General features: G+C 36.6%; 1 protein-coding gene across 11 annotated transcripts in view; it reads left to right on the top strand.

The window, feature by feature from the left end:
• The window catches only part of CSPP1 (centrosome and spindle pole associated protein 1), a 161,994-nt gene that overhangs the window by 126,335 nt on the left and 10,844 nt on the right, over nucleotides 1–24,815 (top strand). For 10 of the 11 annotated variants that reach the window (XR_011421173.1, NM_001309235.2, XM_070221329.1 and 7 more), the window contains 10 exon segments: nucleotides 2,650–2,762; nucleotides 3,430–3,579; nucleotides 4,256–4,402; nucleotides 7,285–7,389; nucleotides 9,147–9,213; nucleotides 9,782–9,899; nucleotides 14,673–14,812; nucleotides 17,397–17,537; nucleotides 19,453–19,499; nucleotides 23,271–23,334. Coding sequence is in view for 10 of the 11 variants with exons in the window: in NM_001309235.2 (NP_001296164.2) it covers nucleotides 2,650–2,762; nucleotides 3,430–3,579; nucleotides 4,256–4,402; nucleotides 7,285–7,389; nucleotides 9,147–9,213; nucleotides 9,782–9,899; nucleotides 14,673–14,812; nucleotides 17,397–17,537; nucleotides 19,453–19,499; nucleotides 23,271–23,334 (1,092 nt within the window). In the remaining variant the exon portion in view is untranslated. 11 annotated transcript variants of the gene reach the window in all.

The raw sequence follows: 24,815 nt of genomic DNA, 5'->3' as shown, positions 1-24,815 counted from the left end.
ATCAGATGTGGTTATGATAAATTGTACAACAAAATTCATCTTTTGCTTATTTGTAATCATTTGCCATCTCTTATAAAATCATAATGTACAAAGAAATGAAGTAGTTAAAAATTTAATTTGAGGGTTTGGTCTGGTGGCATAGTGATTAAGATTGCATGCTCTGCTTTAGCAGCCTGGGGTTTATAGGTTTGGACCCTGGGTGCAGACCTACACACCACTCATCAAGCCATGCTATGGCAGTGTCCCACATACAAAATAAAGGGCGATTGGCACAGATGTTAGCTCAGGGACAATCTTCCTCAAGCAAAGAGAAGATGATTGGCAACAGTTGTTAGCTCAGTGCCAATCTTCCTCACCAAAAAACAAAACAAAACAAAACAAAACCAAACCTAATTTGATATCTGGTCACATCCCTCTTTCTTAAGTAAATGTATTTGATTTGCTATTAAACAGCATCCTTTAATTAAAGGCTCTATAAATTCAAAGTTATTTAATATCTTTCTTTATGGCTTGCTAGGAAAAGTTGTCATCATCTTTCGTTATCAAGTATACATGGAAATATGTTGTATATTTAAAAATCAAAAGAAGGTTAAAAAATACACCACCTTGCACTATTTTTCTTTTTGTTGTTCTTGTTGTGTTTTTGTTTTGAGGAAGATTAGCCCTGAGCTAACATCTGCTGCCAATCCTCCTCTTTTTGCTGAGGAAGACAGGCCCTGAGCTAACATCTGTGTCTGTCTTCCTCCATTTTATATGTGGGATGCCTGCTACAGCATGGCTTGCCAAGCAGTACGTAGGTCTGCACCCAGGATCCGAACTGGCAAACATGGGCCGCCAAAGCAGAACATGTAAACTTAACAGCTGCATCAGAGGGCTGGCCCCCACCTTCCACTATTTTTAATGCCTATAGAAGTAACCATTTATTTACTATAAATTCTGCTTTTGCACTTTCACAAAAGTTTTGATTTTAGACTAGAAAAGAACTTTATATTAGGAAGTCCTGAAATATTCTGGTCTGATCGTATAGTCTTTAAAAAATTTTTTTTATTTTTAACCTGTATGACTTATTGGCCAGACAGGCAGTTTAAATGGGGAGCTGTAATTAGAATCACTAGCCTCACATCTTTCAAGCCTTTGATGGTAGCACTAGTTTCTGCAGCCTTTTGAACACTTCAGGAGATGGATTGTTTGTTGTTTCCATGGGCATCCTGTACCACTGTTTGATCTCTGATTACAAGAAAATGCTTTCTTAATTTGATCCACAAGAGATTTTACTCAGTGGATCTGGTTTTGATTTTTGGAGCACTAAAATTAGAACTTTTAATTTTGATGAAATTATTAATTTAGCTCTCACTCTGAGTCTGTAATAATTCAATGTGCAGCAGGAGCATCAAAACAGCTTTTCACATTATTGAAGAGCATTTTGGCCTCTTTCTGATGATCATTATTTTTCTCTTCATTTGCTGCTGCTTCTAGTAGTCTGTATTGAGATCTTAATGCTACAGACCCCTTCTCTATGCTTTTCTTCTACATCCAGTATTGTTTGTAGTTCTGTCTCAGCCTAGAACTTTATCTTATTAATAACACTTTCAGGCATGTAGCTCTGCTTACCAAGTAAAAACACTGGAAAAATTAAATTTCCATAACCCCTTCCCAAAAAAGAGCATAAACTTAATGACTGATGTTTAATTTTGTTGTTTAAGTGTTGATTTGGCTGTCTGCTTATCTATTCATGTAAGCATTAATAAATTTAAATACAAAGGCAAAATAGATCTAAATGGCAGCTAAATTGCAAAGCTGTCAGCTTACACAAACTACATGAATGAGACAAATAAAATACTTTAGATTGATAGTATGAAGAATGAGCCAGTAACTAAAAAATAGTATAAAAATTTATGTCAGGCTTAAATTCCAATATCGTTTTTTTTTTCCTGCATTCAAAGAGACTTCTGGGGTATAATTATTTTTCAAGTTGCTTTTGTGAAATAATTTTCTTTCCTTTCCCAGAATGTATAATACTATTTTATAGGTATTATATAACATTTTTATTGTTCATGTTTATATCCCATTAATTCAATAGACTTTTTAAGTAAAAATTATTGCAGTGATTAAAAGAGTCATTCTAATTTTTTAAAAATGTTTTTAGAGCTGACTTTCTAATCTCTTATTTAAACCATGGATGGATGTGAAGACTTTTGGAGTTACTGATTTTTTAAAACAATTCTAGAAATTTTTTGATATATGTATACATAATACATTTTAATGTGTAGTTAGTGTTCTTAAAAAAGTATATTTACATAGATAAGAGCTTAAACATGTACTTATTTTTCTTTCCATGAATTTTGCTTTAAAGCCTTTGCTGCAATGAGAGTTGTTTAGGCTGTTAGCGTCAATGTTTCCCTGGTGTCTTTCAGGTGTAGATACATAATGATGTTTCAACTATTAGTTTTATTTCAGTTTCATCATTTTTCTTTCTCTCATTACTTTTCATTTGGTCTTGAGTCTAATCTTAGACTTCGTCTTCTGATTTTTACTTCTGGACTTCTGAATTTAGCACATTTTTTCAAAATATGAATTTATTAGCAAAGTCTTCATTCTTTAACCTGTGCATTGGCTAATGGTATGTTTTTTCAAAATTTCCCTTTCAAGGTCATATGCAAACGCAGAGCTCTCCTTTTGCTCGGGGAAATATATTTGGTGAGCCTCCAACTGAACTTCAGATTAGACAGCAAGAATTATACAAGAATTTTCTTCGTTTTCAGGTGAATTGCTTATTTGATCATAGTTTCAAAGTTTCGTAAGAATTTTAATAAACTGAACTTGCAAATATTTTATCCATAGGATAAGTAAATTCTAAAATTCCATGCAGTTATCTAAAATATCTAATTTATATCAGATATAAATAGTACTAAAATTATATTATTTCACTTATATCTGAAAAAGGAATAAGGAGACATATTAGCTATACCAGTCAACTTAATAATTTCTAAACTTTACTAAATCATTAATTATTAAAGAATGCTGAAATTTCTAAAACTGAAAGACAATAAAATATTCACCAATAGGCATAGAATGAATCTTTCTAGATGCTTATGTGTTAGTTGAAAATCAACATTTTTTTCCTCACATGATTTGATATTTTTGACTAAGTAGTTTAGATTGTAAATAAATAGAAACTAGTTGTAATCACACTTTGCAATTATTTCCCAATTTATGTATGTAAGCAGATAGCATTTAAAATAGCAGAAATGCCCAAAAGAAGACAGTGTTTCTTAATTGAAAATTTTAGGGACTTATTTTTACTTGCAAGAAGGTATGAATGTTGAAGGGTATAAATGTTGAAGTCATAGGATACTATTAAAAAAAATTAAGTGTTATTCTAACTTTTTAGTAGTTTTTGCAAAGTAATAACTGGGTTTAATTCTTTAGATTGAGGAAAAAAAACAAAGAGAGGAAGCAGAGCGAGAGAAACTGAGAATTGCAGAGGAAAAAGAAGAAAAACGGCTTGCAGAACAGAGGGCACGAATTCAGCAAGAGTATGAAGAGGAACAGGAAAAGAAAAGAGAGAAAGAGGAGGAGGTACATTTCTTTCCTACTCTTTTTCTGCTTGGTCTGAAAGTGAAATCTTTATTTTGACTTCGAAAGATATTTATTATTTACAAAGGAGAACAGCCTTGGACCACATTTAGAAAATATCAGGTCAATATTCATTCATTGGCTACTAATTAATTAATTAATTTTTATTTTTTTATGAGGAAGATTGGCCCTGAGCTAACATACGTTGCCAGTCTTTCTCTTTTTGCTTGAGGAAGATTGTCGCTGAGCTAACATCTGTAGCAATCTTCCTTTATCTTATGTGGGATGCTGCCACAGCGTGGCTTGACAAGTGGTGCTAGCTAAGTCCATGCCCAGGATCCAAGCCTGCAAATCCTAGGCTGCTGAAGCAGAGCACACAAACTTAACCGCTACACCACCGGGCTGGCCCCTGGATATTGTTTTGTTGAAGTGGAAGACTAAGTTAAGAAAGAGAGAAATGATGACTTTTTTAAGCCAAAAAATAGTTTAGGCTGATTAAAGATCTTATGAAAAATACTTAATATTTTATTGTTAAGCAGACAACATCTTTAAGTTAAAGAACACAATATCACCTATATCTTCAATTGTATTGCTTTATTTCACACAAATAAGGCAGCAGGTTTTTGAGTGGATTATAGAATGTATATATGGAGTGTATATTTTTCTCTGTATTCTAAAGCAAAGGCTAAAAAATGAAGAGCTTATTCGGTTAGCTGAAGAAAGACGAAAAGAAGCAGAAAGAAAGAAGAAAGAAGAAGAAGAAAAACACAACCTACAACTTCAACACTACTATGAAAGAGAAAATATAATCGGGGAAGAAACAAAGGTAAGTTTCAGACAAAAATGTCAATTAAAGCCTACTTTCAGTATAAGAGTTATGGAGTTACTAGCAAAAGAGAAAAAGCGAAGGAGGTGCCTGTGTTCATCCCTTCCATCTTACTGCTTTGTCTGAGTGCAGTGCACTGAACTTCCTTACTGTGCTTTGTTGCTGTTTGCCCCAGTGAATGTGCTGGGTTTACTTACCTTAGCCATTCTTATTCTCCTTCCCATGGCCTGTGGGTCAGCACCCTATGAACTGTTCATGACAAGAGTAAGTACAGAAGTTGAGAGTAAGTGTTTGGGAACTTTTGTAGCAATTTGTGTGTTGAATCTACTAATAAAAAGTTGGGCTTGAAATGTATACTGTCTTTTTAAAAATTTTCACTTATCTAGTAATTCATTCTTACTCTGTTTTACACATTTGTCCACGATGGATTGGAAATTAAAAAAGAAACTGATGGGGGCCGGCCCGGTGGCGCAGCGGTTAAGTTCGCACGTTCCGCTTCTCGGCGGCCCGGGGTTCGCTGGTTCGGATCCCGGGTGCGGACATGGCACTGCTTGGCAGCCATGCTGTGGTAGGCCTCCCACGTATAAACTAGAGGAAGATGGGCACGGATGTTAGCTCAGAGCCAGGCTTCCTCAGCAAAAAGAGGAGGACTGGCAGTAGTTAGCTGAGGGCTAATCTTCCTCAAAAAAAAAAGAAACTGATGGCTCACCACAGACTAGTTTGAAGTCCATGTTTCTGAGATAAGGGGTTGATGTTCACAGTTAGGTGCATGAATTGAAGTTATTAGAGGTTTTCTCTCTAGAAAGCCACTTGGCCCTTATGAGGATACACTTCACACCCTTGCTTATATGTCAAAGCTACATTTAAAATTTTTTATGCATAAGTATCACTGGGGACTTGTTTCAAATACATGTTCCTGGATCTCATCTACAAAATGTCTGCTTTACTAAGGCAGTCCAGGAATCTGCATTTTACAGGTATCCTTGGGTTCGGATGCAGTTGGCCTGTGGACTACATCTTGAAAAACCCTGTATGTCTTATATGTTTAGCCCAATTTAATTTAAGAAAATTATTTTCAGAAATTTAGATTTATACAGGTATTATTTCTCCTAAGCAGGATTCCTCTGGTGTGTTTATGATACGGTTTGGTTCAGTATATAACCTACTCTCGATTAACATGAGCCATATCTGATTGGTCCAAATACACTCTTTGGTTTCTCATCCCAAGGTTTTATAGTGATAGAATTGATAAGTGTTCACAATTAGAATTTGCTGAAATATTGTTTAAAAGGGAATTTATAAGTAAGATCTATATTTTTGTTTGTTTTGTTTATTTTCAACGTTCTGGGAATATTAGGCAATAGTCTTCATTCTTAGGATATAAAATTGGGTATATATTTGTTTAGCCTTTTAAAATATTCAAATGTCATATCATTCATATTTTTAATTAATGAAGTTTATTTTTTAGGACAAGTTTATTTTTTAGGATTACAGCAAAATTGAACAGAAAACACAGAGTATTTTATTGTAAAATCAGTTATTTAAGAATGAAAGATGGTTAGTTTCCCACAGTTGTGTTTATACTAATTTCTTATAATGTTTAATAAAAAATGCTATTTCTTAGGAAAATATAATTTTATGACTGTTATAGTTTAATTGTGAAGTACCATAAAGGTTTAAACCAGCTTTGTTCCATTTAAAGCATTTTCCCCACAGTTCTGAAATTAGCCTTGCTAGCTGTTTGTTTTTCATTTATGTATGCCTGATAAATATTTTTGTCTACTCTTCTAGTTTTTACTTTTGTGTCACTATTTTTTATTTTTTAAAAAAGTTAGCTTGTATATTTATTTAGTTTGTTGAACTTTGGTTTTTTTATCTTAATCTGAGAATTATAATCTTTTAAATGGGGATCTCTAAATCCGTTTGTTTATCATAATGAACATATTTGATCATATTAATTGAATTTCTGACATTTTTGGTTTTGCTTCCTTGATAGTTACTTGTTTTCTTATTATGGGACTATGCTTTTTTTTTTGCTTCATCATCTGCAGTCCTTTAGAAGGTTTATATTGTCTTTATAATTCTGCTTGTGGTCACCTAGAGGTTTTTTTAAAAAAGCTTTCTCTTTTATGTATCTAATTTTGTCAAAGTCACTTGTGAAAGTAATATTTGATTCTCTACTCTGTAAAAAGAACAATTTAACATCCACACGTATACTCTGGGGTTTTTTTACCCAGATAATTATCATTGCCTTTTGTTGGGAGTTTTTATGGTTTTAGCATTTAGATTTTAATGTGAACTTGGGAACTATTAGTTTTATTACACTATAAACTGAAACCTGTTTTATTTTCTTATGGAGACAGAGAACCCTATTGTGACCTGAAAAATTCCCTCATCCATGATGCTCTTTGTGACAAGGGATCTAGATGTTAGAGGTTGATTTACATTGTTTTCCAGAAAAGAGTTTGTGCTTGTTTTCTGTATTGTCCTATTTCTTTTGTTATTAAGATGATTTTTTACTTTGGCTATATATTTTTATTTTTGTTGCTTTCCTAATATTTGCTGTGCTATTGCTTTACCTAAGTTTGTTGAAATTTTTTGTCCTAATCTGAGAGTTATGTTCTTTAATAGGGATATCTAAATCTATACATGTTTATCATAACTGATACATTTGATCTTATATAATTGAATTTCTGATTCTTTTTTGGTAAAAAAGTGTTTTATTAAATAAAAGCCCTAGTATTCTGAACTTCTTAGATGGTCTTGTTAACTATTGGGGTGTGTGGGTGTGTGTATACGTACATATGTTGGGGATGTGTGTGTGTGTGTATGTGTGTGTAGATATATATATATATATTTTTTTTTTTTTTCCTCCCCCCTAGCGCTTGAGACATCCTTCTCCTGTAGTTCCTGCTCTTCAGAACAAAATTGCAAGCAAACTCCAAAGACCTCCTTCAGTTGACAGCATTATAAGTTCCTTTATTCAAGTATATACTTGCTCTTTTGATTTGTTAATCTTAGCTAAGTTATTGGATTGGGGGGATTGAATGAGATTTTCTTTCATCATATTTAGTTAGGTTACGTTTTTTCAGATCTGAAATATAGATAATGTCTACAGTAATTTGCTGCTTCAGTTGTAACTGATAGTACTTGATGCCCTAAAGTTTAAATTCTTTTGACAAGTCATAATTTAGCAAATGATTCTTGTCTAGGCCCCTCAAGAAGGCCTTTTCTTTGATAATATATCTTCTGGCTAGCTATAGTTGTGCTAATGAAGTCCCTTATACCTTAGACTGAGCTGCAATCAAAAGAGAGCCGGGAAAATGTTCCAGAAGGGTTGATCCTTGAGTTGACTCTTGAAGAATGAGTAGGAATTTGCCATAAAGACAAGGAGGGTGAGGGACTTTCAGCGTGTGCAAAATCATTGAGGGAAGTGTAAGCTGCATGGCACACATGGCAAAAACATATGGTTTGGTCTGGCCTGACCAAGGTGGCAGAGGAGATGGAGATCAGAACATATACAGAATGTTGTACAGAGTGCTAGGGGTTCTGACTTTATTTCGTAGGCTAGTGAAATAACAGGCTAATTACAAGAATAGACAAAGAAATATGTTAGAATATCTTCCTGAATCCCACCCTCTGAGTTTCTGATTTGGTAAGTCTGTGTAGTTAATGTATGGGAATTCATTGTAATATTTTACTTGGGAGAATGACATGGCCATATTTGTCTTGCATAAGGTTCTCTCGGGCAGTGGTGTGGAGATAGATTTTAGAGGCCTTGCAAGACTGTAAACATGAAGACAAGTTTTATGCTTTTGCAGAAATCTAGGTGTGAGACTTTGAGGACCTAAGCAAAGGCAGTGACATTAAGAACTGAGAAATGCTTCAAGATACATTTAAGAGACACAAATAGTGGTGTTTACTCACTCTGTGTGTGGTGGGTAGGAGTCAGTGACAACTTTCAAATTTCTGGTGAGGGTTATATAGAGTAGGCAGTTGAAAATAAAGGTTGTGCTAAGGAAGGAGCTTTGGACTGAATTTGTAGTTTTAGAAGCCATTAAAATTGTTGCTTGTCAAATGAATACGATTGTCTAGGATGACTTCGGGGGAAGTAAAGATGGCTCAGGATGGAACATTAGAGAATTACCAACATTTAAGAAGCAGAGAGGAAATAGGGAAAGTGACAGAGAGTGGCAATGATATCAGTTGCTACTGTCCAAGTGAAACAAGGACTTATGATGCTCATTGAATGTGTCACTTGGGGATCACTTGGTGACTTTGGTGAGAGCAGCATTAGTGGAGTGATGAGGTGTAGAAGCAAAGGCATTACCTGAGTGGTGAGGAGTGAATGGGAATAAGGAGGTTGGCACCATACTGCATTTGCCATTCTTTATAGAAGCATGACTATAAGGGGAAGGAGAGAATGGACAATAGATGAATGATTATGGGTGAGGTAACAATTTTTTTAAAGAAGGGAGAGCTTTTTAATCATAGGCTGAGAGGAAGGTGTTTGGGGAGAAACAGAGGGTGGAGAAAAGATAATTGATGGAAGAGGTGGGAGTCAAGGTGAAAGAATTATTTTTGGATGGGCAAGGACTCTCCCATTGTGATGGGAAGGGTAAGTTTATAGGTAGGATAGGGGAATTTAGTTTCTTTTACATATAGTGACTTCAAAAAATTACTCTTTCAAGCTTCTGAGTAGGGAAGACATACTGAGCGTATCTTTGTCATGAATGTTAAACAGGAAAGTTCCATGTCCAGGGCACAGTCTCCTCCGGTACCTGCCAGGAAAAATCAGCTCCGTGCAGAAGGTAGAGTTAACTATTAAACCTACAATCTAGCATGTTTCTTTTTTTAACTTTTTGTTTTGAAATATAGACTCACAGTCTGTTGCAAAATAGTACAGAGAGGTCCTGCCATACCCTCCCCCAGCTTCCCTCAGTGGTACCATCTTACAAAGTACAGTATCACACCAGGAAATTGACATTGGTCTGCTCACAGTTGTAATGTGCACTAATTTATGTGTGTTTGTGTGTAGTTCTGTGCATTTTTATCGTGTATAATTTGTTTCACTACCACACAATCGAGATACAGAACTGTTCCATCTCCACAAAAGAACCCCCTTGTACTGCCACTTTACAGTTGTACTCTCCTGACTCTGAAAATATTCCTGAACTTTTGAAGTTCCTGTTTTATCAGAAATGTGTTTATGGGTCTTAATGATATTCATAAATATGATCTATATATGTAAAACATTAAAAATAAGTTTCATAAAAATTTCTGAGCATTTTAGCTTTATAATAAATCAGATTATGTTTAATATTTAATCTTTTGTTCTTATACCTGTCTCATTTTTTACTTATCAATGATAATTTGCAGAGGAGAAAAAAAATGTAATTATGGAATTATCAGAAATGAGAAAACAGCTTCGTAGTGAAGAGCGGCGTCTACAAGGGCGATTGCTACACATGGACATTGATGATGAAATTCATATAAGGCAAGTTTCGAATTGCATTTTTTGTCTGTTCTTGAATTTTTTGTGTTCAGGATAAAGAATCATATGTCAATCAGAATTTATCCAGTAATTCTGTAGTTTTGGAACAGGATTAATTAATCTTTATTGTAAAGTCACCTTTGTTAGAATGAATAGTTTGTGCGCTTGAAAAAGTTTTTAAGAGATTGTTGGTGGAATTGTGATGACTGAGATAACCTTTTCTCCCCCAAAGAAATCTAGCTAAATAAATTATATTTGGGTGGAGGGACTTGTTGCAACTAATCCAAAATAGTATATGAATTTTTGAGTCTATTTGTGTTTGTAGCATGTGGTAGGTTTTCTTTTTCCTTCTTTTTTTCTTTTATGGCAAAACAACTCTTAACTGAAGCTTTTTTGATTCACATTCTTCAATTTTATGTGGATAAAGTTACCTTCATAAAACATTTGTCCACAATTTTAGAATTTATTCACTATGAAAATGAGCTATTTAATGAATATTTAACTTAATATAAAATTGAGCATTTTAATTGTCCTTCTGTATTGGCAATAATATATTTATAACAATGGTGATGATGGTTGTGGTAGTAACAGAAGGTTGGGAGTGGGGAGGAAGAAAGAAGAAGTAGCACTTTCTCTTCTTTTCTGAAGAAGATTGGCCCTGAGCTAACATCTGTTACTAATCTTCCTCTTTTTTTTTCCTTTTTTCTCCCCAAAGCCCCAGTACATAGCTGTATATCTTAGTTGTAAGTCATTTTAGTTCTTCTACGTGGGATGCCACCACAGCATGGCTTGATGAGTGTTGTGTATGTCTGCGCCCAGGATCCGAATTAGCGAAGCCTGGGCCGTCAAAGTGGAGCATGTGAACTTAACCACTCGGCCATGGGGCCAGCCCCCTAGAAGTAGCACTTTCTTGAAGGAGAACCAAAAATACTGTCCCTAACCGTGAAATGTTTAATAGGATTAGACTTAGAGGAAAAGTCAGTTTTGGAAGCAGGCCATTCTTATAGCTGTGTCTTTAGGATGGATTGTTTGTCTCACTACAGAAATCAGTGAATGACAAATAATTGACTAATACTGGATCTTATGTACACAAGGCAGGGGGATGCAGAAGTTGCTTCTCAAGCTAATGTAAGTGATGAGGAAGCATAAGATAGGACAGAGGTAGTTTAAACAAGACTAGAAGAAGGCACAGACTAGACAGTTATAAAAATAATCTCTTTACTTTCCCTTTCTTCTAGAAAATCAGGTGTAGAAATTTAGTTCCTGAGGGGAAAATAATATAGGAATGGAAAATTTCAGAAAATTATTTGGAATAATCACAGACAATTACATTTTAAAGCCAACTTTTACGTTTTCCTCCAACATATATTGTTTTCTGAAATACTATTTTCCAGCAAAATAACTTACAGATTACCAAACATTTCTGATCATTTTTGCCAAAAAGACCCTTAAATTTTATAAAGCAATGTTCTTCAAACTACAGATTGCAGTCTTTTAGTAGGTTGTAAAATCAATGTAGTAGCAACTACCACACTTTCTTTAAAGAAGGTGCTTATTTTTTAAAAGAATAAATTGTCTATTTTGACATAATTTTAGATTATAGAAAAGTTGCAAACATAGTACAGAGAGTTTCTGTATACTCCTCACCCAGTGTTCCCTAGTGTTAACATCTTACATTACCAGAGTACATTTGTCACAGCTAAGAAGCTGACATTGGAATGTCACTGCTAACTAAATTCTAGACTTTTTAAATTTCTCTAGTTTTTCCACTATGTCCTCTCCGTTCCAGGATCCAATCAGTACTGAGTACCACATTGTACTGAGTTGTCAGGTCTCCTAGGCATCTCTGGTCCAGGACAGTTTCTCAGTCTTTCCTGTTTTTCATGACTGTGACAGTCTAGAGGAGCTTAGAAACCAAGCTCTGGATGCTGGATATGCTTGTTGCTAGTGGGTGTCATTGCTTCTAGGTCCTCAATGGACCGATGATATATGTATGTATACTAAGTCATAAACAGGCCTGGTATCCTGTAGTATGTCCCCCAGTGGGGGTTTGTCTGATGTTTTCTCACGATGAGACGGGTTAAGAGTTTTTGGAAAGACGAGCACTTGGTGCCCTTCTCATCACTTCATGTCGGAGTACGTGACATCCACAAGACATCCCTGGGGATGGGAACCTTCATCATTTGGTTAAAGTGGTATTTGCCAGGTTTCTCCACTGCAAAATTACTATTCTTTGGACACAAATCACTAAGTTTAGCACACTTGCAAGACTGCAGAAGAGGTAGGATTAAGCTCTATTTCCTGAAGAGGATGTGTTCTACATATATTAGTTAGAATTCTTCAGTAAGAAAGGTTTGTCCTTTCTCTTCCCTTTATTTATTTATTCAGTCTTTTTTTTATATCACTGTTGTCTCATGTATATTTATTTTGTACTTTGGGTTATAATCCAGTAGTACATTATTTATGTTGTTTTTCAAATTGTTGCAGCTTTGGCCAGTGAGAGCTCTTTCAGATTGGCTCCTGTATCTCCAAAGAGATACATGTCCCCAGCCTTTGGTTTTTTGAGCACTTCCTTACTTTCTGATGCTACAAGATGTTCCAGGATCATCTTGTATTTCCCCTGCCCTACCCCTAGAATCAGCCATTTCTCCAAGGCACTCTGATTCCTCTAGGAAAATGGTATTTAGAAACCAAGCTCTGGATGCTGGATATGCTTGTTGCTAGTGGGTGTCATTGCTTCTAGGTCCTCAATGGACCGATGATATATGTATGTATACTAAGTCATAAACATATCTTTAATTGTCCCTATGTCCATCAATTTGTATGTATATTAAATTCAAACTGAAGTCACTGACTCTAATCCAGTATGTGGTAGAATTTTAATGCAGTATGTTAACTTGCCTAATTATGCTTTAATTAGATTTTTGTTGGCATTCTCCAAGCATGTTCTGGCTAAGTAAACATGGTGGGGAAATTTCAAGATATAGACAGGCTATATAATGAAATGTTAACCCAAGGTGGTAATTTTCAATGAATAATTCTTCTTTAGTAGGTCACCTTTTTCTAAGTAATTGAGAGGTCAGTATAGTTTTTCTTTATTTACTTTTAGAATGTTATAAATGCCTTAACTATTGCAGCTTTCCATATTGCAAATGAGCATGTTTGTTTCAATGTAATAGATTATTGACATTTTCTTTATTTTCATTCATAAATTGAAGACTGTGCTTCTCTTTTGGCAAACCAGTATGATTTAAGAAAGAGAAACTAGGCACCTTTTGTTTTCTCATTTGCAAATCATAAATAATTTCTACCCCATGAGATTCTACTGAAGAATAAATAAATGTGTGTACTTGAAAGTACCTTATAAATTCTATGTGCTGCCTGAAGTTAGATATATATATTAGAATTACCATTATGTAGCAAAATTTGGTTAATGATTTACCTTGGTAATTTTAGTATGTGTTATGATCAGAAACATCTCAGGGTTGGTTCTTTGTTCCACTTTTACAATAGTTTCACAAAAAGAATCTTCACATTATTGATCTCCTACTGTATGCTAGGCACAAAACAAACACGAGCCAGCTCACATGCAAAGAAGATCTAACAACCTAATTCCTAACTCAGCAGCCTCTTTAACTGTTAGTGTTCATGGAAACTGGACAGGATTCCAATTTAATGGCCTTCTAGAGGCCTTTTTAGTATTTGTTGTGCATGTTAATGAATCTCCGTTGCAGTTCCTGTCACCCTAGGCGGTTCCCTCTTAGGGGGGTCTGTATCAGACCTTGACAAGGCGGTTTTGTGGCCCTGGTGAGTCCTGCCCCTGAAAGGAAACTCCTTGAGAGCTGGGGCACTGCTTGTTGGAATCCCAGCTATTTCTGTCTAAGTGCTTAGGGAAGATTTAGTGAATAAAGAAACGAAGGCAGGAGTCTCACCAACTCTCTTACATCTATACCTTAGAGCTGCATTTTCAAAAATAGAGGGGACCTTGCTAGTGCTGTGGGAATCAGCAGGAGATACTGGTTTTATTTTGTTTTCAGGGCTCGAGATACCATCCCCTGTTCCACTCCTCTCTTATCATCACTGCTCGAAAGCCCTAGCAGAAAATCCCCTTACTAAACTACCTGCCTGTTATGTTAACTTTCTAGGTACCGCAGGACTAGAGTGTTAATTGACTAATTAGGTGTCAAGTTCCCTGAAAGCCTGTTGTAAAATCAGTGTTGGGGACTGTGGATAAGACCCGTTTTATTGGGCAGCATATTAATACTGTCTTTCTCTGTATAATTTCTATGTTAGGCTGAGGGGAAGGTAACATTTATCAAGTACCTAATACATGTCAAGTATTGTACTGGGTACTTTACAATGTATAACTTCATGTAATTCTCATGCTCATAAGACTAAAAGGGATGGATATTATCTGCATCTCATAGATGATGAAATCAAAGTCAAACCGCTAGTAAATAGCAGAGCTGCTCTTTGAATCTTGGTTTCTCTGACCTCAAAGACTGTGATCTTTCTACTACATGAACATCTTAAGGGGAAGCTTAAACCGTTCTACTCTTCTAATAAGATACTTTACATCTGAGCATTTTGAAAGATAACAAACATTGACCTTAGTAATACGTATTTTTTAAATATTTGGGGATTGAAATAACAGCTATTAGAATAAATTTTTGTAATGTGTTGAAAGATGCTAAGTTTCTTTTACAGGGAGTTAAATAGGAACTCAGATTCTCTTCCCATAAAACATATTTATCATAATTTGTCATTTATCTGTAGGAAAAGAGAAAGGAATCCTATGGATATATTTGACATGGCTAGACATCGGTTGCAAGCTCCAGTCAGAAGGCAGTCACCTAAGGGCTTAGACCCTACTGCTTTTCAGAATATTCATGACTTTAATGAGCTGAAAGATAGAGGTAAGTAGAATGCTGCTGTTTGAAAGATATAGCAAGAGTATTCTACCCATATTCAAGTATGTTTTAAAGACGTTTGTATCCTTTTTCTAAAGTTTCATCCATGATATTTATTTTAAGTGATGACAGAAGAAACTTCTTTATATTCTAGTTCTTCAATTTACCAATCTGGCAGATGACACTTTAGCTTGGCTGTTTTCTTTTGGAGAGCATATAGCTGTTAAAGCCTCGGGAGGGGTTAGATCACATAAAACAGTGTGAAGAGAGGCACTTGGCATTTTGTGGAGGATGGACAGAGTAAGATGCATGAAGGAAAGAGACTGAGAAGGAAAAGCCAGAGTGATTGGAGGAAAAGCAGGAGAATGCAGTATCCTGAGAAATGGGAAGAGAGTGTATCAAGGAGAAGGGATTGTGTCAGAAGAATATTGGAGAGTGTCAGTTGGATGAGAGGTCACTGGTGACCTCAACTGGATCTTTTTTGGTGAAATTATGGAATCAGAAGCCAGTTAACTTTGGAATGAGGATTGGATAGAAGGCAAAGTGTTGGAGGCTATAAGTATAAGACCACCTATGGAAGAAGCTTGGATGGGAAGGGGACGAGAGAAGGATCCAGAGCTGGAGGAACTTGTTAGGATGCTAATGTGAAGAACTATTACAGGGTGAAGAGGCTTAGGATATAGGAGAGGGAGGAAATGATTACTGAAGAGAGCAGGGTTCCTGAGTAGACAGAAGGAAATACAGGATTTTGCAAGGAAGAGAGTAGAGAAGATTTGACGTAGCCACTTAGGAGGAGGAGAGAAAGCTTGTTAGGGAAATAGGATTGCCACGGTACATAGAGGGCTGCAAGACCGAAAACGTGTAGAGGAACCAAAATGTGTGTTATATGGTATTTTTCTTTACAGAGCAGTGGAGGAAGCGAATATGTGTGGTCATATGACCTATAGCAGATAAACCAGAATTTAAACTTTTCCTCTTTTTCTTATTTTTAAAAATAATATCTGTTATAGAAAGTTTTGAAAATACAGAAAGATGGGGAAAAATCACTGTACTCAAACCACCTAAATATAAACACCATTAATATTTTGTATGTTTTCTGGTCTTCCTTCTGAGCCTACTTGAAAAAAATTCAAAGAAAAACAAGATATAATTATGTTATTTAATTTTCTCTTGTTTTCATTTAGCTTTACAAGTGTCATCAATTACATATATTATAGTTTTTTTTAATGCTATCATTTATTGATTACTTAGTATATGACAGGCATTGTATTAAGCCAGTGGATCTGAGAGTTTGATGGGGACCTCTCAGGGGACCTGTGATTTCAAAACTGTTTTTATTATAAACTAAGACATTATTTGTCTTTTTCATTTTTATTCTCTCATGTGTGTACAGATTTTCCAGCGGTTACATGGCATGTGATGACCTCATTGTTCTGAAGTTAATAGAATATGTGCTTGTGTATTCTCATGTTTTAAAAATTTCTTAGTTTTAATTGCTAATATGTTGTGTGTGTGCATGTGTGTGTGAGAGAGAGAGACAGAGAGATACACATAAATAAAAGCTCTTTGGGGTCCTCAATTTTTAAGAGTGTAAAGAGGTCTTGAGACCTAAAATCGAGCCATTGGTTTCCCTTTATTACCATCTCTAGTCCTCATTCATCATATGACTTAGTTGTTGATATCTTTGGTTTTTATAGAGAGGAAATTGAGTCTGGAAGTGGTCCAGTCCAAGTTCACGTATCCGGGGTCTCTTCTGTTAACTTTCCTATTAATCATTTTCTAATTCTTAGATATTCGACATGCTTCCCATTTTTCACTATTATATTATTTTAATAATTTCTGATCATAAAACTTTTTATATACTTAGGATCATTTCTTTAAATTATACCCCATCAGTGTAATTAGTAGATGAAAGGGAATAATATTTTCAAGGTTTTTTAAATGTATGAACTATATTTTTATTCTCGAGATTTAAAAATTAGGGTTTAACATTTTTATTCTGATAACTGATATTCTTGAACTCGCAGCATAGTGGATTCTTACTTAGACTGTCATTTCCTCCAGTAATGACATTCCTCCTAAAGTTCCAGCCAGCCTGCATTTATCTTGCTTTTTGTATGATATTTGCAAGGGTTAAAATATTACTTGGCCAGTAACATTATGTTTTCATTTTTCCAGTGTATTTTAGGGAGTGGCTGTGATTACACTGTCTCATGGCTGCCTGAGTTAGAGCCATGTCACTGCCACTTGGATATACCTGTACTTGGTTGCCCTGCCGCATTCTCAGGGGGGCATTTTGGGGGTGTGGGGAGGTAGGGATGGAGAAGCCGTCAATAAGCTGCTGCTTGTCCTGGGAACTTCCTTATAATGTTGGGAAATTTGTGAAAAGGCTTTATTTAAAGAATATTAAGTTCATGTTCTTTAGTTTTATGATGATTTTAATGTCCTTTGACTTTGGTGATGTCCCATTATTTATAGTGTTCCTTGATTTTGACATTAGGTTACTCATATGATACTTCTAGTGAAGTTTTATAAAATCTCATTTGAAAACAAGATTTAACTTAGTTATATAACTTATTTTTTGCAACAGATTCAGAAACACGACTTGATCTGAAATTTATGTACCCAGACCCTCCAAGAGATCGTCACACCTTAGAGATTCAGCAGCAAGCCCTGCTGAGAGAGCAGCAGAAGAGACTGAATAGAATAAAAATGCAGGAAGGTGCTGAAGGTAAGAAATAATCATTACTGTTTCAAATAGTATCAATAGGTTGTTTTTTTGTCAGCTTTCTTTCTCCGTCTCTTGTTTTGATTTCACTCCCAAGCAGGCTCCCTTCACTGGCTTGTAGTCCCAGAAAAGAACAAGTCCAAGAGAGGGCTCTGATTGGCTTGGCTGGGGTCATACATCCATGCATGAGGAGCATCCAGCCATTCACCACAGCCAGAGGACTGAATCCCTTGACTAGGCCAGGTGACATCTGCACCAGGAACTGGGAACCAAGGGAAGGAATGCTGGGCAAACACATCAGTGCCCTACGGGGCATTTCTCTACTGTGTGTGTGTGTGTCTGTTTAAATCTTGGTACGGCATAAAAATCTGTAAAGCATCAGACTTGGCTATGAATATCTTCTTGTATAATCAGCCAATCAACAGATACTTTCTGAGTGCTTTCTGTGAGCCCAGGTGCTGATCCGTATCTAGGAGATATGATGATGAATGAAATATGCTACTTCTCTCAAGGAGCTTAGACTGGATTAGAGAAGTTAGATGCTAAATGGGTATAAGTGTGATAAATGCTACAAAAGAGAAATCTGGGGTCCCTTGGGAGTGTGTAACGGGGGTGGGGGTGGGCGGGCAGGCACCTAGAGGCAGAGTGGAGCTAGTTGCCTCAGAGAGCATTGATGGGCCCTGTTGACCTGGGTGTACTGCGTGACCTTCACATGTATTTCACTAGCTTGGCCAGCCTTCAGGCCATTGTGGGTGGCTATGGAAAATGAGTTATAAAAACACAACAATCAGGTAACAAGAAGAGGAGGAGATGGTCCTACCAGTTATTTTTAGGGGTATTTAAGACCCTACCTTAGCAGGCTAGTCTGGCTGGCAGAATTTGGGGAACATTTTTTGATGGCATGAGACAGTATCACAGGAGTAAGTAGTGTACCACTTTGGGCCCAGATCACAGGTCAAGACTTTGATAAAAATTGTATATAGGGAAAGTCTTTCCTCCAACTTGTACAGAATTTTTAACAATGGTCTCATAGATCACCTTCTGACAGCAGAATAACCCAAACTCTATGATAAATAGTAGGCATATCATCAGGAGAGAAGAGAGAAGCAAGTACATTATTAAACCTTTACATCCATTTTGGTGGAATTTTTCCTTAGGATACCCAATTGATGATCTGATCTGATGCGATCTTGGCAACTGAGGCTGATTAGCCCTAACATAGTCCTCAGGTGGAGACAGGTGCATTTTGGCACTGAGGGTATCCATTTCTCATAGCAACCATCCCTCAACTTCCAGCAAACACTACGATGACTTAATTCATAAGAATATGGTTTATGTTTATAGAAACAATCACAAAAATGGCTATAAAATATCTAAGTAGGAAAACAGCCTATTGTTGGCAGCCTATTTATTCCCAAAGGCAGTATGTAAAAGGACAAAATGCACTATTCAGAGGCAGAAGTAGGAACACTGGTCACATCAGAGAAGCCTTTGGGATATCTGATCCAAAACCTTTGCCCCTGGAACCAGGTGCCTGGCATTTACCTTCCTTCAATTCCGTGTGAGGGAGTCCCCTGTTTAACTCCACTCAACCGCTTTCTACACAGAGTGTAGACATATGAGAGAAGATGGTGAAGAATCCTGCATTGTTTTCTTTTTCTGTAGGCATTAATTTTAAGTTCACAATGATTTTACTTTTTATATTCATTAATGTGAATGGGAGAATTTTATCCAACTAGAATGGATGCTGGGTTATATTTATTGATAAACAAGTCGTATCTTAAAAACATTCTGAAATACAATAGTTGAAAAGTAATTTCCAGTAGAAAGCTAGTCACAAAAGATATTCCAAAATTTATTTTTATTTTTTAAACATTTTCTAACCTTTTAATTTGTTTTTGTTCTCCACTGATTACAGTTGACTTGGATGCCATCCCAAGTGCTAAAGTGCGAGACCACAGGATGGTGAGAAATCAGTTATAATTTTTCAAGTTAGCTTTCGGGGGGTAAAATTTTTAGGAATATGATGAGTGTGCATTCCAATTTTGAATTCTTCAAGAATACTGAATTAATAAAGAATTTAAATCTTGTCTCATCGGTGTAGTGGCTAACTAGAGATGTATTAGTACAGTATGTAGAGAGAGCATACTGTAATGGCTAAAAACAAGACTCTTGAGCTAGGCTATTCCAGGTAGTCTGCTTTTAGCTGTGTGACTGCAGGAAAATTATATAATCTTTCTGAGCCTCAGTTTTCTACTCTATAAAATGGGATAATAGTACTTAACTCTGAGGATGGTTATAAGGATTAAATTAATTATATTTGCAAGGCACTTAGGGACAGGCCTAGCATGTAATAATTTCTATATAAATGTTTATTAAAGAAATGAAAAATAGCTCAAGGGTTGTTGTGAGGATTAAGTGAGATAATATATTAAAGGCCCTTGGGGGGCTGGCCCTATGGCTGAGTGGTTAAGTTTGTGCTTTCCATTTCCGTGGCCTGGGGTTCGCTGGTTCAGATCCTGGGCACGAATCTAGACACTGCTCATCAAGCCATGTTGTGGTGGCATCCCACATAGAAGAACTAGAATGACTTACAATACAACTATGTACTGGGGCTTTGGGGAGAGAAGAAAAAAAGAGGAAGAATGGCAATAGATGTTAGCTCAGGGCCAATCTTCCTCACCAAAAAAAAAAAAAAAAAAGGATGGCTGAAAATATATTTAAAAAAAAAAAAAAAGCCCTTAGAATAGGGCCTGGCCCATCATGAGTGCAGTCTAAATGTTTGCTCTCAGTATAAGCAGTCCACTTCTGAAAAAATTGATCATGAATACCCTATGAATAGCAGTAGAGCATTGTCTGATACAGTACCAGAAGCTCATGAGAGGATGGTGCAAGAGACCAGGCAGGGTTCTGCTCTACTGTCCACAGGGGCACTAGGAGTTGGAATTGACTTGATGGCACTAACAACAACAAGAGTGTCACTCTTATCCTTAGGAGGTGACATCTGTGCAAAGACAATGGAGAGAAGGGATGAGCCATTTTCATTCCACAAATATTTACTGAATTCTTACTATGGATCAGATACTATTCTAGGTGGTAGGGGTACAGGAGTGAACAAAAGGAACAAAAATCTCTGCTCTCTGAGGACTTACTTTCTGGTAAGAGGGAGAGAAAATAAACAAATAAGTAAAATATATAGTGTGTTAAATTGTGGGGCTCTGGAGAAAATGATAGCTGGGAAAGGGGGTTTGGGAATACTGGGGTGAGAGGGTTTAATTTGAAGTACAGTGAACATGGAAGGCTTGCTGAGTAGGCCACATTTGAATAAGGACATCAGGGAGGTGGCCCTGTGAAATATCGGGGGACACATCTGGAGGAAGAACCTTCTAGGCAGAGGCCCTGGGCAGGAGTAGGCCTGGTCCATGCTAGGAACAGTGAGAAGGCGGGGAGGCTGCACAGCCATGAGCAAGGGCGAGTGGGAGCAAATGAGTTAGGTGACGGCTGGAGAGCAGAGCCTCGCAGGCCATCAGAGGGCTTTGCCCTTTATGCTGGGAATGTGATGAGAAACTCCCAAAGTTTCTGAGCAGAGGAGTGGCACGATTTGTTCATGTTTTAACATGATCACTGACTACTGTTTGTTGAGAACAGACTGAGGGGGACAAGAGGCTACTGCTATAATCTAGGTAAGACTGAAGGTGATTTAGCCTGAGGTGGGAGCCACAGACTTGGTCAGAAGTGATTGGATTTATTTTGAAAGGAGACCTGAAAGGATTTTTGACACATTGGATGTGGGATATGAGAGGAGTCAAAGATGGACTTCAAGGTTTTGGTTGGGAGTTGCTATTTACTGAGGTAGAGAAGCAGGAGAAACATTTGGGGGGGAGAGATTAGGAACTTAGTTTCCATGGTAAGTTTGAGCTGCCTATTAGACAAACAATTGGAGCTGATGAGTAGACAGATAAGAGAACGAGTTCAGGGGAAAAGATCAAGGCTGGAAATAAATTTAATCTCCACACACACTAAAGAGACAGCCAGTATTATTCCCATTTTCAGATTATAAAAGTAAGACTCAGCTAGCCTATTAGGTGCCCAGGCTTACCGGTTGGTAGCTGTTGTGCTTGGTTTTGAACTGATAATAGTGATGATGATTTGATGTTGCTAATAGCTACCATTTATTGACCACACTCTATACCTGTGGGAGGTACTTGACATTCATATACTCTAAAGTTCACAACAAGGTATGGTTGTCCTGATTTTACATCAGAGGAAACTGCTAGCCATGATCACACAGTTGATGAGCAGTAAAGCCCAGATCTGAACCCAGGCTGGACTCTGGAGCACCTCTTTGTCCCTGTACTTCATGGCCTGAGACGTATTGACACCTATTCCTGAATACTCTACAGGTCAGTAGGTTCTTTGTATGTAGCAGGCACATTTCTCAGTGAAAAGATACTGAAATTTAACATCTGGGATTTTGGTTAAAATCCTGGATTAATAACACCAAGTAGAAACTCAGCATAAGCCAACAGTTTATCATGGCTGTTACAAAAAAGCTAATAAATGTTGGGCTCCTCATCTTCCTAAAAACTGGATTATATGAGAAACACAAGATAAAACTGGGGAAGATTGTCATGGAGAAGACAGGGCTTAGGTGGACTGTGATCACTCCTTTCAGTTATGTGAAGGACTGTGATGCAGGAGAGAGGTTGGGCAATATGTGTGCAGTGCTAAGAACAGCTGGTTCAGACCATTTGTTAAATATTAGACGCTACTATTATCATGCTGGAAAGCAGAAGTAGAGTCAATGGGTGGTAAATTAACAAGGAGATTTAAATTCAGTATATAGAAGAATTCAGTGAAAGAGAGGAACCTTCTGATTATTAATACTGTGTCTCAGTGGAATGTATTTCCTTAAAAATTAATGGATAGGTCTTCACTGGAGTCTTCTAGCAAATCCTAGAAATCTGTGGGGGACGTGCATGGAGGTGGTGTTAGGTGACTTTAGGTTCCTTCCAAAGTATAGGGTGACATTATCCCTAGTGTAAAATTCTCTCTCTATAAATTTAAGTTACCTCTCATTTGAGAGTTCATTACAAGCCCAACCCTAGCATTATATTTTTCTCCTACTCTGTGTCCTTCTATATCTTTGCTATGCCTTTGTGACAGCTGTCACAGAGGGCTGTCATTATTGAGGGCATGCCTCTCTCTGCCACTGGACTATGATCTACTCCAGAGCAGAAGCTCTTACTCATCTTTGTATTTCCAGTTCCTAGCAAGGAGGAAATAGTAAGTGTACTATACAGATTTATTGAAAGAATGAATGAATCTTGGCAATGGTTTAAAGACTTTTAATGTTTACTTAGGTCGACTGCTTCATACTCTATGAAAATATAATAGTTTTTATCACCAATGTGAGCCTTTTATTTGACTTCAACCACAAGGGGGCAGGAAGGAGTGGAGTTAGGGAGTAGAAGTCTGCTTGCCAAAATCTCTAGGCTGGAGAGATCAAGTCTTACTGTTGTCTTCTCTTCCCTGGTGGAAGTTTACATGCTTTGCCTTTCCTGTGTTTGCTGGGCATCAGAATGCAGTGTAGGAGGGAAGCAGCCAGGCCTACCTGTCCCCATCCTCTTTTGCTGATATTGCGGACAGTGTAAAGACTTGTGCCTCTTAGTACAAATTTGATGTTTTTCCAGAGGATTAATAAAAATAGTCATTAATATATGATGTTTCTTTTAGCCTGGAGGTGACACTAATGATTTCTTGAAAAATTCATTATTGGAATCTGATAGTGCTTTTATTGGTGAGTATATTTATTTTACCAATCTGTTTGTTCAAATGTGAAACATTGTTTATGTTTCTTTTAAGTGTTTTTCTCTATACTTAAAAAATTGATACTTTCTTTAGTCTTTCTTGTGAAATGTGGTAAAAAAAAGGAATATTCTGTGTTACTAACTTAATGGATAATCATCAAATATGACTTACAAAGTTTTCAAAATTAGAATAACTAATATGAACTTTAGAAGTCATAGGAATGGTTCACACAAAAACCTGTACATGAATTTTCATAACAGCTTTACTTCTAACAGCCAACACTGGCATCAGCCCAGATGTCCTCCAACAGGTGAGCAGTTAAACAAATTGTAGTACGTCCATACCATGGAATATACTAAGCACCAGAAAGGAACAGACTATTGATACACGTGATAACTTGGATGACTCTCCAGAGAAATATTGCTGAACAAAAAGATCCAATCCCCAAAAGTTACATTCTGTATGATTCCACTTATATAACATTTTTGAAATGACAAAATTTTAAAGAAGGGCTGGCAGTTGCCAGGGTTAGGGGGTAAGGAGAGGTGTGTGTAGTTATAAAAGGGTGACATGAAGATCTTTGTGGTTTTGGAGCAGTTTTTAATCTTGACAATAGGGATTGACAAGCAAATGTAAACAGGCAATAAAATGCTGTAGAGCTTAATCACACAAACACACGAATGAGTACAAGTAAAACTGGAAAAATTTGAATAAGATTGGTGGATTGTAACAGTATGAATGTCCTGGGTGTGAGATTGTTGCTCTTGTTTTGCAAAATGTTGCCATTGGGGTTAACTGGGCAAAGTGTACAAGGGATCTCTATTATTTCCTACAACCCCACGTGAATCTACAATTATCTTACTGTTTCACTTTTAAAAAGTTGTAAGCATATAACTTAGTCTTCAGAAGATATGTGAAGGTACCACGGGATCTTTTAAGTATTGTGATATATGCTTATAATTAGGTACTCTGATCATAAGCATTTCTGCCATCCTAGGGCCATCAAGGAATTCTCTCTTCTACATATTAGTTATATTTCATGTGGATTACTTTATAATTTCATGTGATAAAAATTCTAAACTAGCCTATATTTGTCTTCCAGTTTTTTCTTCTTAAATGAGTTTTTCCTTTCCAAGGAAGTCATATTGTGAGAGTGAGTAAAGATAGAGAAACCAGTAGGAAATAGGGATGGGAAGATAGCTTGTCTGTGGAGGCATCAGGGAAGTGTGACCTGTCCTTGCTAACAGTGGAGACAGTCTGGGGCATTCAGGATGGTGTGTTAGAGTATTTCATCGTTCTAGACTCAAGATACAGCAGTCTGTCTTTCTGATTAATGGTCACCACAAATATCCTATGGTCACCACTGTGCTACCACTGTTCTAATGAATGTGGGTAAGGCTGGTAGTTTCAATGCTTTCTTTTTTTTTTGATAACCTAGATGAAATAGACCAGTTCCTTGAAAGTCACCAT

The sequence above is a fragment of the Equus caballus genome, chromosome 9 (genome assembly GCF_041296265.1).
Source record: "Equus caballus isolate H_3958 breed thoroughbred chromosome 9, TB-T2T, whole genome shotgun sequence".
Taxonomy (NCBI): domain Eukaryota; kingdom Metazoa; phylum Chordata; class Mammalia; order Perissodactyla; family Equidae; genus Equus; species Equus caballus.
The sequence above is the reverse complement of the archived record's forward strand: the minus strand, read 5'-3'. Positions and strand labels throughout refer to the sequence as shown.